At 45.1% G+C, this 12,664-nt stretch overlaps 1 protein-coding gene across 1 annotated transcript in view; it reads left to right on the forward strand.

Annotated features, from left to right (window-relative positions):
• The window catches only part of SHC3 (SHC (Src homology 2 domain containing) transforming protein 3), a 183,825-nt gene that overhangs the window by 50,980 nt on the left and 120,181 nt on the right, over positions 1-12,664 (forward strand). The window contains exon 2 of the mRNA XM_010844831.1: positions 3,628-3,698. Coding sequence (XP_010843133.1) covers positions 3,628-3,698 — 71 coding nt within the window. The remainder of the gene's footprint in view (positions 1-3,627; positions 3,699-12,664) is intronic.

Here is a 12,664-nt window from a genome sequence, read left to right on the forward strand (position 1 = left end):
TTGGCCACCTCATGCGAAGAGTTGACTCATTGGAAAAGACTCTAATGCTGGGAGGGATTGGGGGCAGGAGGAGAAGGGGACGACAGAGGATGAGATGGCTGGATGGCATCACTGACTCGATGGACGTGAGTCTGAGTGAACTCCGGGAGTTGGTGATGGACAGGGAGGCCTGGCGTGCTGCGATTCATGGGGTCGCAAAGAGTTGAACACGACTGAGTGACTGAACTGAACTGAACTGTTACAAAGGGTAGAGAAGTAAACTTGCTTAGACATTGGTGGGGACAGGACAAATTGCTACAGACCCTCGGGAGGGTAATTCCACTTGGCAGTGTTGGTGGTGATGTTTATGTAGTGCCACGAGTGTGGCAGTGTTTGTCATCTTATATGATTCCCTGAAGTTGGACATGGTCTTCATATAACTGTGACAGCAGTGGAGGTACTGGCATACCTGTGAAGGTTGTGGTGGTGGTAATAACAACTCTGAGAAGTTAGTCTACATGTTATTCTGCACATTCGTCAAGGAATTCACATAGCTTTGCATTAGTGTTGGTGGTGGTATTCACAAGAATCTGTGATGTTGGTTGTGGTCATATTCATATAACTGCAGAGTTGGTGGCTGTGGTATTCATGTGACTGTGCAAGGATCTAAGTGGTAGTGTTCATCTACCTCTGTAGTGGTGAGCATGTTATGGGTTTTTCTGTGGAATGGGTGTAGACGGTCTTCATATAAATCTGCTGTGGGGGACATGATATTCATATATCTGCAGTGTTGCTGATAGCATTGAAATGATGTTGGATGTTGTTTATGGTGTTTACACAACCTGTGGTGTTGGTTGTGGTAATCACATAACTCAGTGGTTGTGTTGGTGATAGTCTTCTCATAACCTCACCATTGGCTGTCTGTTCCCATAGCTCCCACGGCTCCCATAGCTGTGATGTTGGTCATGGTATCCACACAGCCCTATCATGGTGGTGGTATTTGCATACACATAATGTGCCACCATGATAGGTGCATTCATATGACTTTATGATGTTGCTGATGTTATTTCCATGGCCTTTTGAGGTTGGCCAGGTGTTTGCATTTCACATATCATCATTGTCAGGGCAGAGGTGGTGGATGATCCGGCCACCCAGGATGGCTGTTTTCTTGCTCTCTGTACATCCCCTGCTTGACCAGTGCCAGCTACACCTACACCCTACTCACATGACTGACCTTCCCACATCCTTGCCCCCGGCCCCAGCCAGTGATCATTCTAAGCTTTGGTTTAGAGCATCTCCACCATGATACCTTATCAAATGGGCCATTATGGACATGCTCACTTGCTGGTTTTCCCTGGTAACTGATAGCCAACCTGATGTCAGTTCCCCCTATAACTGGTAACCTCCCTCTCCCCCTAGGAGCGAAGACTACTGCCCTGTTCTGCCCGCTGTCTGCTGCACATGGTGGGTTGTTGCTCCGGGACCTTGCTTCAGACATGTGAGATTCCCCCCATCCATTAAGCCATTGATGTCTCTGTTGCTGACACCAGCTCTTTCTTGGGTCTTGAAGCGGGGCAAATGCAGGGCTTGCAGGCCTGTAGGGTTCAGCCCAACAGGTGATATTCAAATAACTGTGTGGCAGAGGTCTTGTATTCACATGACCCCGCATCACTGGGGAAGGTTGTGTTCATAGACACTGCAATTCATCACAGTATTCATAATCCTAAGATGTTATTTTGTCATGGCATAATTGTATGGCATTGATATTGTTATTCACAGATCTTGTGAGGTTGGTGATGGTGTAATTCAGATAACATCAGGACTTGGGCGTGGAATTCACACAGCTCTACAGTGATGGTCGTGTTGGCATTAGCATGGCACTGTGGGGTAGTGATATTCCCATAACTGAGAGAGCATTCACAGAATTCACATTTTGCTATGGTTGTGTGGGTGGTATCATATAATTCTGCAGTGTTATAAAATGGTCTTCAATAGCTCTGTGATGATGGGCATAGTAACTATCTGACCTGCAGTGATTATGTCATATTCACACATCTGCAGTGGTGGGCATGGAGGTTTCCATAACTGCAGTGGTGGTAGGAATGGTCGTCACACATTTTAGAGTTATTGACCAACTTTGCCACTTTGGTTGAAGTAATTACTTCACTTTGTAATGTTGCTGGTGATGGTGTTCACATACCTCTGGGATGTGGTTGTGATGTTCACATAACTGTGACAGTGCTGGTCTTGACAATCCTGTAACTCAGCAAAGGGGGTCGTGGTCTGCACATATCTTAGTGACAGTGGTCATCATCTAACCCTGCTGTGGCGATGATGGCATCCACACAAGTCTATAATAGCGATAGTGGTAGTCACGTGATCATGCACTGTTGTTTACTGTTTTCCTGTGACTTGCGACCTCGTTGTAGTATACATAACTCTGCAATGTTGGTCATGGTACTCATGTACGTTTGTGATAATGGATGTGGTATTCGCGTAAGTCTTCGACTTTGGTGGTGGAGGAGGTAGTTATATAATCCTGTGATGCTGGTCTCAGCATTCACGTGATTCTGTGATATTGTCCCTTTAATCATATGACTCTGCAGGGTTGGTGGTCATCTTATTCATATGTCTCTGTGACCGTTCATGGTACCCACTTAACTGATGGAGGTGGTGGTATTTAAATAACTCTGTGACTGTGCAGTGGTTGGAGTAATAGTCACATTTCAGAGAAGTTTGAAGTTTTGCTTGAGGTTATGTAAGATGATATGACAGAGCCAGGCTCAAATTCAGTTTTTCTGTATAATTTAAATGCAGTCTTTTCTGTACTACACCATGAGGTCCCTTCCTGCTATGTCTAAATTTAAAGTCATTAGTATAAAACATCTGTACCTTCAAACTCCCCCAAGGGCTTTGGAACACGAATATTTTATCTCTTCCATTCTAGTTGTTTGTCTGTAGCTTTAACTGTGGCCATATATTCACATGTACACATACATTCTCATGTATAAAACTGATAAACAAATGTGGCTACAAATTTAGATGTTAAGTTGAAATTCTGGAAATTTATGTTAAATAATTCAGAAGAGGTCTTTCTGGTAAACCAAAATAAAACACCGTTGGGGATACTCTGTAGTTTGTTCAAAGCCCAAAATGTATTTACTAAATAGTGAAGTGTAAAGTTGGCCAAAATGTTGGTATTATAGTGTTTTCGTTCTTTCTTTAAATATTATAAACTTCTGGAAATTTAGTAAAGGACTGGAAATGGGATGCTGGGATGTTGGGTGGTGGTTACATGACAGGTGCATGTTTAAATGATCATTGAGTTGTACATTTATGATTTCTGCATTTTATGACATACAAGTTATACCTCAACAAAAGCTTTTGAAGGTGTATTGCTAAAGAAAGTGAACATCCTTATGGGTTTCGTGAAAGTTAAGTATAGTGCCAAATGTAAGCACTCAGGATATTTTCTGATGGGTGTGAGTTATTACTTCTATAGAAACAGAACGAAGTGTCACCATGAATAAAAAGTTACAATGTGGTTGAAAAATTGTGTATGGCTCCCCCAAAAGACTTTGCTTTGGTTAGGAATCATCTCTTCATCTTAGTTCTCTGACTCATGACTTACATTTTCTCTCCTTGCAGTATCTGGGGTGCATTGAAGTTCTTCGCTCCATGAGGTCTCTTGACTTCAGTACAAGGACGCAAATTACCAGGTAAGCCCTCTTGAAAATGGACTCCTGTGATTTTACTTGAGAAAGGAATGATTTCTGAAGTAAACCACTAGAAATTTCCAGAGGGAAAGTCTGCCCCTTGAGTGCTGGTGACCAGGGACAGGGAGTCAGGACTCACTGTCTCAAGTCTCCTGAGTGTTCTATGTTTGTGACATGTATGTCTTGACACAAGCCTCCTGAAGAACACTCCTCACTTCCAAACTCTTTTTATAATTAAGTTGCAGACAAATGGAGTGTTTATGTTTGTTTCTTTAATAAAAGAAACTCTTAGACCAGACTGATATTTTAAATCTCTGTTATTTCTTTTTTTTTTTTAAATCAAGATGTCAAGAGAGAATTTCCAATGGTATACACATAAATTAAAATGCACAGAGTTGGAAGTAGAAATCTTAATGGGAGTAATAATTTAGAAAGCAGACTGATTCTTTTAAGGCTTCAGTGATTTTGAGCAGGTTTATATGTTTTAAACCAGATTTTAAACTTGAGGGCCAATTCTGTTTTTAAGCATGTTTTTATAAAATTCATAGCCTAGTAGAACTTGTATCTTTAGAAAAATGCCAATTTCAAGTCATCTTGAAGAAGAGAACCAGAAAGCTAGGACTAGGTCTGTGAAATAGCTACATTTCAGAAGGCGATGAGCTTATATTGCTTTGGCAGTAGTGGCATTGTTTAATTTAAACAGTGACCTCAGAAAATGCCTCAATTTTATTTCGTTCAAATTTGTCTATTGGATATCTTTGCATTAGCAAGCCAAAAACTAAAGATTGAGCTTTAGAAAGCAATTATTTATGGTAATTAGCTGCTCAGTAATTTACATACCTCAGTTCTACGTTTTAAGCATCACAATGAAACCTCTTCTTGCTCATTGAAGAAATTCATGTTCAAAAGAGTTGATGTCTTCCTTCTCTCTCAAGCAACTCAAGACACACTTATTGTGAACACAGTAGTAATCTACGCCAAGGGGAGAATCCATCTCCACATATTTGTAGAAAATGGTTTATGGATATTGCCAAGGCAAAAGAATGGTATTTTGAAGTGAGAGCAGTTAGAATAAAAGTCTGAGTGTTTAGTCAATCACTCATTCATCCCAGCTGTGAGAAGGCAGTGCTGTGTAGGGGGTGTGGGCAGAATGCTTAACCATGGACCTAGGGACACTGGAACCCCTGACTCTGGTCACCTGCTCATGGGGGGTGGTAGTTGTTGTGTTTTTTTAACTTCAAAACCCTGAAGTATATTTGATTTACAATGTTGTGTATGGTGCCGTTGTTTTTTAAAGAGAATTGTCAGCCATTTCTATTGAATTTTCTTTATAGGTCCTAGAACTTCCGAGATAATTTATGTCATTTTAATTCTTCTGATATATTTTTTGAGTCTTTACCATGGCTGCTGTCCTGCTTTGCCAGACCCCCTGTTTTGGGGGAGAAAGACACACATGCAAATGGCCAAGTCCTGCTTTTCAGGAATGGAGGTGGGCAGGACGACCAGTAGCAATCCCGATGTGCCTTTGGATCAAGGTCTGGGCATTCTTTGGGTGCCAAATGGCCAGATAAAATCATGGTAGTGGTAGAAAAAAGCTGTGGAGCAGACATCCAATTCCACTCTATTTAGATTCTAGCAGCGGTGCAGCATTGTAATGGGCCAAGTGAAGTGCCATTCCTTGACTCAGGAAACTCGGTGTTGTACTTTGATTATATCAGAATTGCCTTGGGTTTATTAGACTTAAAAAATATCAATATATTTATTTTAATTGAAATATAGTTGATTTATGATATCATGTTAACTTCTGTTGTACTGCAAAGTGATTCAGTTATACATACAGATATATATATGTATACATTGTTCTCGATTTATTAGACTTTTTGAAAACTCTTTGCTTTTCTCTGTGATGCTTTTTGTCTTTTGCCTCATTTTTATCATGTGACCTGTTTCTTATTTTGTTATGAGCCAGACAGCACTTGTAGGAAACGGTTTGACAAATCAACATCAGAAAGCAGCCTTCACACCCAGGACAAGAATGCTCAATGGTGTCCTGTGGATGTGGCACGATTTCAAGTCTGTGTGGCAGCTGAGTGTTAAACATACCTGTGATTAAATTCTCCCATCTTGATGTGCTTTATATGCTAAAGGCATTCTTGAAAGGTTGTAGGGAAACCTAATGCTGTAGTTAAGTTCTATTGTTGATGTTGTCTCTAAGTCATGTCCAACTCTTGCAACCTTATGGATTGTAGCCCGCCAGGCTCCTCTGTCCATGGGGATCTCCAGGCAAGAAGGGTGTAAGTGCATTGGCATTTCCTTCTTCAGGGGGTCTTCCTGACCCAGGGATTGAACCTGTGTCTCCTGTATTGGCAGGGAGATTCTTTACCATTGAGCCACCTAGGAAGCCCAGCTATATAGTACTATACTGTAAAAAATTTAAAATACTTTTCATACAAATAATATATAAAAAAGCAAACAAAAAATAAATAAAACATTTTTAATCTTACAGGACAGTACCTTGAAAAGTACAGGAGTACCTGCTACATCACTGCTGCTGTAATGCCTGCTTCCAGGCATCCTGAACTTGAAATAAAGATACTGTACCTCTATACTCTAGACAATACTGTAGTAAAGTACCCAAAAGCACAACCCCTGGAAGAGGGTGCACCATGTGACAGTGTGTGCCACACGTGTGAACTCATTTATGTGATTTGGACATGTGAACCATGTTCACATCTTAGCAAGTTTGCAACTTGAAGGCTTGGGCTTCCCTGATGGCTCAGCAGTAGAGAATCTGCCTGCAGTGCAGGAGATGCATGAGACCTGAGTTTGATTCCTGGGTTGGGAAGATCCCCTGGAGAAGGGCATGGCAACCCACTCCAGTATTCTTGCTTGCAGAATCCCATGGACAGAGGAGCCTAGCAGGCTACAGTCCACGGGGTCACAGAGTCAGACATGACTGAAGCGACTGAGCGTGCACGCGAGCGTGCGCGCGCGCACACACACACACACACACACACAACTTGAAGGATCATATGTGGGGACTTACTGTATTTATGAAAGTCTGCTCAGGGGACAGAGATGCTTGACAGATAAAGAGAAAACTTTTGCAGAAGAACTAGTTGGTGGTGGACAGGGAAGCCTGTTGTGCTGCAGTCCATGGGGTCGTAAAGAGTCGGACACAACTGAGCGACTGAACAGAACTGAACTGAGAAGAACTAGCTTCCCAATGTTCCCCTGGTCCCTGCACCTGCATGGCCTTGAAGAGGGTGAGTCCCTTTAGTTCCGACCCCACAACGTGACCCCTGTCAGCACGCCTCCCCACACCCTTATAACTCAGCACTATTAAGGCCATACAGGAACCCCACAGCAGAAGCTGGGCCACTCAAGAGCTTGAGGAAACTGCCTTCTGTTGTCTCCCCCATCACCAGCGCCACCTCATGGTCTGTGAAACCTGAAACCCACGTGGGGAACCACCTTTCTCCCTGCATGGATTTCCCTGGGCTGTGCAGCCCCGGAGGACTGTGGGGAGGGTCTCGGCTTGGTGTCACCCTGGGGAAGGTGGGGGCTTGAAGCAGGGAGGACCCAGCTCCCCAGCTGGAAGTCAATCAGAGACCTACGCTTTCATCTGCGTTAAGCCACTGGGTCTTCACATGAGGAGACTGTGGCAGAATGCTGATGGCAACTGCTGTGGCTTCCGGCCACTCTGCCCATGGGGACCACACCCTGTGCCTCGGGGGATGGTTTGGACTGAGTTACTGTACTTCCTGTCAGAGCATGACGTGCCTCATTAGATGGGGTGGACTGGGATAGGGTAGCGAGTGTGCTTTTGGTCTGACTCGGCGAGCAGCCTGTCAGGCCACCCTGCAGGGTGACAGGAAGTGCCCATGTGCCATGGTCACGGGAAAAGCAAGGCCTTACTTTCTTTCCCCTTCCCATCTGCTAATTTGATTTGCCGTGTTCAATTTGATTTATTATTGGAAATCACCTTAAGCTGTTTTTATGGCATGGAAGGCTATAAATATATATGCGGTTAGACCCAGAGCACTCAGCAAGCTGGTCCTTCTCCAACAGTAACTGAGATGGTCTGACGTGTATTTTTGGTTCTAAGCGACCCCAGCTGACCTCCTGCAGTGCTTGGATTCATCCAATAACCATCAAGTTTGCTTTCCACTCAGCCTCGCATAGACACATGAGCTCAATGTGCATGGCTTTGCTACACTTTCTGTAAATGAAGGTGAGGGTGAATTCCTGTAAATGTACAAAATGTTGAGCAGAGACCAACACAAACTTGCTTTTTTCAAACTGTAGAGAGAAAACAGTTGAATCTAGTTTAGGTTTTTCGTCTCCCTTATTTTATTAACCATGCTCTAACCAACTGAGCTAACTGGCCACTTTCCCTTATTTTAAAGCTGTCATAGTTTCAATGGGCCCTGAAGATGCAGGTTTAGCCCAGACCTTGACCAGCACGGCCCATGGACGAGATTGCTCCCTAGCACTCCACTTAGCATCCACTTGCTGGAGGGTTCTGCTTCAGAGTCCAGGTGTTTTGAAAATTCCCCAGGAACATGTATGAAATATTTTTGGTTTGAAACCAAACTCAAAGTTTGTGTAAGGACAACATCCTTCTTTGAGGAAGGCATTTCCTTTTGTTCTTTTAAAAAATATATTTCATTTATTTGGCTGCACCAAGTTATAGTTGCAGTACACCAACCACCAGCTCTTAGTCGTGGCATGTGGGATCTAGTTCCCTGACTAGGGATCGAACCCCGTCCCCCTGCATTGGGAACACCAAGTCTTAGCTGGACCACTAAGGAAGTCCCTCCTTGTGTTCTGATTCAACCTATCAATGGGGGTCTCTGAAGACTTGTATCATGGATGCTAGCATGAGTTGAAGTTCAGAGTCACCTGGCCACAACTTTCTCACATTACTACAGCCTGAGGGGGCAGAGTGTAATGGACACAGAATCCGCCATGAGCTGGTGAGTCAGACTGAACGTTGTGATGCTGGGATCTTTTATGTCCAACGTTTCCCTTAGGGAGTTTGGTTAGATGGTAGATGTGTGACTGTGTGGAATGGGTCTGACAGTGCTGGGCACTGTGATGGCTACAGGGCCATGATTTTGAACAAAATAACCAGCACGCCCTGGCGGCCAGAAGGAGAAGGGAACCCGCAGACGAGGTGTTAAAGATCTATCGCAGATGCTCCTGATACAGCCTGATACAGCGAGAATGGCGGCCTGGCTTTCGGGGGTCTATTGCCAGTTAGGAGCATGGAGGGGTCAATCCTCAGCCTGAAAGACGGCTAGCTGGATGGCCTAAGTCCAGTTTCTTCTCTCCATCCACCCTCTCTTCCCCGAGTCGACCTGGCAGCCTTGGTAACGCTCACTTGTCCAGTCACTTCTGGCTTCCAACATTCTCTCAGTGCTCTCAAAAAAAGAAAAAGGCCAAGGTAAAACCTTTCACCACATAGTCCTTCAGTTCCATCGACTCCCCCAGCATCCTCATCTGTGTGCATCCATCCCAGCTGTGGTGTCTCTCCTCATGTGCATGAAGGCCTCCCGCCACCGCGTGCCCTCGTTGGACTTCCTGCGAGAGAGGGACCGACCAGGCTGCGGGGCTAGGCACCCTGGCCTCCTCCACCCCCGCAACGTCCACCACAGCCCTTTGCCATCTCACATCAAACTTCTGTGACACGTGGCCATTTCATCACCAGCTCATGGGGGAGTGGATCAGTGCCCGGGCTGAGGTTTGGGGTAAGGCCACATTTACTAATGAGCTATTTGTGTTGTTTGTAGAAGATTTCCCATCCTCAGGGTGGCGTTCAGCCTGTGAGGAGCTGTGGGGAGAGGAGATGGACGCAGAGGAAGAAGGGCAGGTAAGGCGCTGTGCAGCTCTGCCTCTGGGAGAACTGTACACGGTCTGGGGATGACCTGGGGTCTGATCACATATCCTGACCAGGAGGAAGCTGGAAACACCCAGGCAGGGAGGGGCTCTGAACATCTTCTGTTCAGCTTTGAGGTGATCGCTTCCTCTTGGACCATGGCATGGATCCCACATGCTGCACGAAATGGGCAGGACTTTGATTCTGTAGCTTTCTCACCTAGCAGATCCAGAGGATGAATTTGGAAGGGCCCTGGCTTCCCTGGTAGCTCAGCTGGTCAAGAATCTACCTGCAATGCAGGAGACCCCGGTTCAATTCCTGGGTAGGGAAGATCCCCTGGAGAAGGGATAGGCTACCCACTCCAGTTTTTTGGGGCTTCCCTGGTGGCTCAGACGGTAAAGAATCTGCCTGCAATGTGGGAAATCTGGGTTCAATCACTGGGTTGGGAAGTCCCTGGAAGAGGGAATGGGCTACCCACTCCAGTATTCTGGCCTGGAGAATTCCGTGGACAGAGGAGCCTGGCAGGCTACAGTCCATGAGGTCCTAAAGCGTGGGACACGACTGGGTGACTTTCACTCTTATTTATCTGCAAACCCATTGTATCAAAGGTGTTAAGATGTGTGCTTGATACTTGGCAGGTGACATGAAAAACGAGACTGACTTTTGGTCAGGTGCCTTCAGGCTCCAGGATCTTATCTCGCCAATTAGACTCCTCCCCAATCATATTGGAGAATTCCTTTTTCGCTACAAAAGAAACACGGCTAATGTCGATTTAAGTTCAACACGCCAGGAAAAGGAAGAAATCTGTAAAAATCTTTCCCGAGGCTGGTTGACTCTCAGAATTAGAAAGGGGAGCAGTGGGTGTGAACAGCCTGCCTGCCCATCCCTGTGTACATCCTGCCGGCACAGGATGGCTAACTTATGATTTCAGCCTTACGGCTCGCTCTAAATTTATTTGTTCGGAACACGTTTCTCAGGCTGAGCCTTTCGAAGACTTCCACCCCCAGAGGGGCGAGGCCTGGCAGGGAGGGAGTTAGTGTTTTCTCAGTTTAGAATTCTTTTTGAAAACACCAGCTTGCCTGCGTGCAAACGCATCCGGGCTTTGGATGTAGCGGGCTGAGTCCTTCCGCTTTCCTTCTACGTTGTTACTCAGGGCTTACCACCAACCGAAGTAGTTTTGTGCTTTGCGCTTCATTCGTCATTATTTGCGTGCGAGAATGTGATAGATGGGGGTGTGTGCATCACAGGTGCCCAAAAAGCCACGACTAGGGAAAGAGGGCCAGAGTCACGAGGCAGTGGGTCAGGTGACAGCAAGCGCATAAAAAGTACCACAGGAAAACGGAAGAGGCTTGGACGAATCTGGGAGGACTTCCTGGGGAAGGAAGCGTTTAACCCTGGGGTGAATTTCCCTGACCACGTGGCAGACCGGAAGAAAGCAAGAAACTGAGGCAGCTGCTCCCACTTGGGCCTCTCAAGGTTTCTACCTGTCTGCCTCTGGGCACTAATGCTAATACCCGCCAGAGGCTGGGGCCTGATTCGGATGAAGGAACACAGGCACACCCTGCACCTGTCTGAGTCCTGGGCCCAAGCCCGGCTGCCTTTAGGACAGAAAAAGAGTTCTGGGGCTGAGGGATATAGGCATCTGCTTTCTGATTGGCCGCAGTTTGGTGTTCCATCTCATCTTGCTAATATATGTTGATGCATTCACCCACTTTGTGAGGAATAAATGAGAGGTTACATCATCTGGCACAAGCTGTGTACAGGTAAAGTCTCAAGGCCATTCCATTGACCAGACCCACACATGTGCATTCATCTGTCCCCTAGAGGACTCTGAGACTTAGTGTGAGGAGCCTACTGGGGAGCGTGTTGCAGGGAGCAGAGGGTGGGAATGGGGCCACTGGTGCTGGTGAAGCCCCTATCAGAGCAGTGGAGGCCAGACTCTGGCCCTGGAGGGAGCATAGCCATTTTTATGGGGATGTCCATGGAGCCCAGGGTGGACTAGGGGCTGCAAAATGACAGCTCTAGCTGAAGGCTCACAGCATGACTTGGTCTCCAGGCTTGTCTCTGTGAATCCTCTCCAAATCAAATTTTTCTCTTGGGGCTCTCTGAGCAGCCGTCCTAGCCTGATCTTTGGACAGCAATCTCCTGACCCAAGCAGCAGAGCCTTATTTACAGGTGGGGTTCCTAACCTAGCAGGTGAGTAAAGGGATCCGTAGGTACCAGCTCATAATTACCTCTCACCAGAGAGGAGCATCCTAGGTTCTCATTACTTCTCAGGGTTGGCTCCTCACCTGTGGAATAGGGATGGAATCCCTACAAATGGCTTGTTTAGAGTCTTAAACCTACAAAGTGCTGGGGCTGCACCTGGTTTGCCAGGTTACACATAGTATGTGTTCAGCAAATCTGGATAGGGTCTTTATCATGGATTTAATTTTGCAGTTCACTCACTCTTTCCAAATTTCTGTATATGATAATATCGACTGTTGATTGACATTATTCTAATTATCAATATCAACCAGTTCCATTCAGGACAGGTTTTCTAGCTGAAAAGAAACACTGGTTTGATGCAACAAACTAAAGTTACTGAAAATTGAAATTTTTGGTAATGTAGCATTGATTTTCACTTACGCCAATATTATCTGGTATTTCATTCTATCTTCTTGCTTTGCTAATTGCAGCTGTTGCTGATAATAATAATGATGATAATAATAATACCAACACTATTATTGAATACTTGCTATATTGCTCTAAACATGTCATTCATTCATTCAACAAATTTTTATTGATCACATGTCGTGTTCAGTCACTATTTAGATATTAGGAACAGGACACTAAATAAAAACTAAACTTCTATTGCAGGGAGAGAGAATAAGCACATAGACATATCAAAAGAAGGATGAACTTATAGTTTTCTTAGTTGACAATAGTCAAATTTCAGCAGTTTCATGTTATTTGGCATAATAATTTCAGATAGCGATGAGAGCATGTGGTTTCTTGTCTCAGAATCCCTGGGAGGTGGACTGTGTACATTTTGGAGATGAGGAAACCAAGGATCAGAATGTTTACAAAAACTGTCAAAGATCACAGT

This window comes from Bison bison, unplaced genomic scaffold (assembly GCF_000754665.1).
Source record: "Bison bison bison isolate TAMUID 2011002044 unplaced genomic scaffold, Bison_UMD1.0 scf7180017864209, whole genome shotgun sequence".
In the NCBI taxonomy this organism is placed as follows: Eukaryota; Metazoa; Chordata; class Mammalia; order Artiodactyla; family Bovidae; genus Bison; species Bison bison.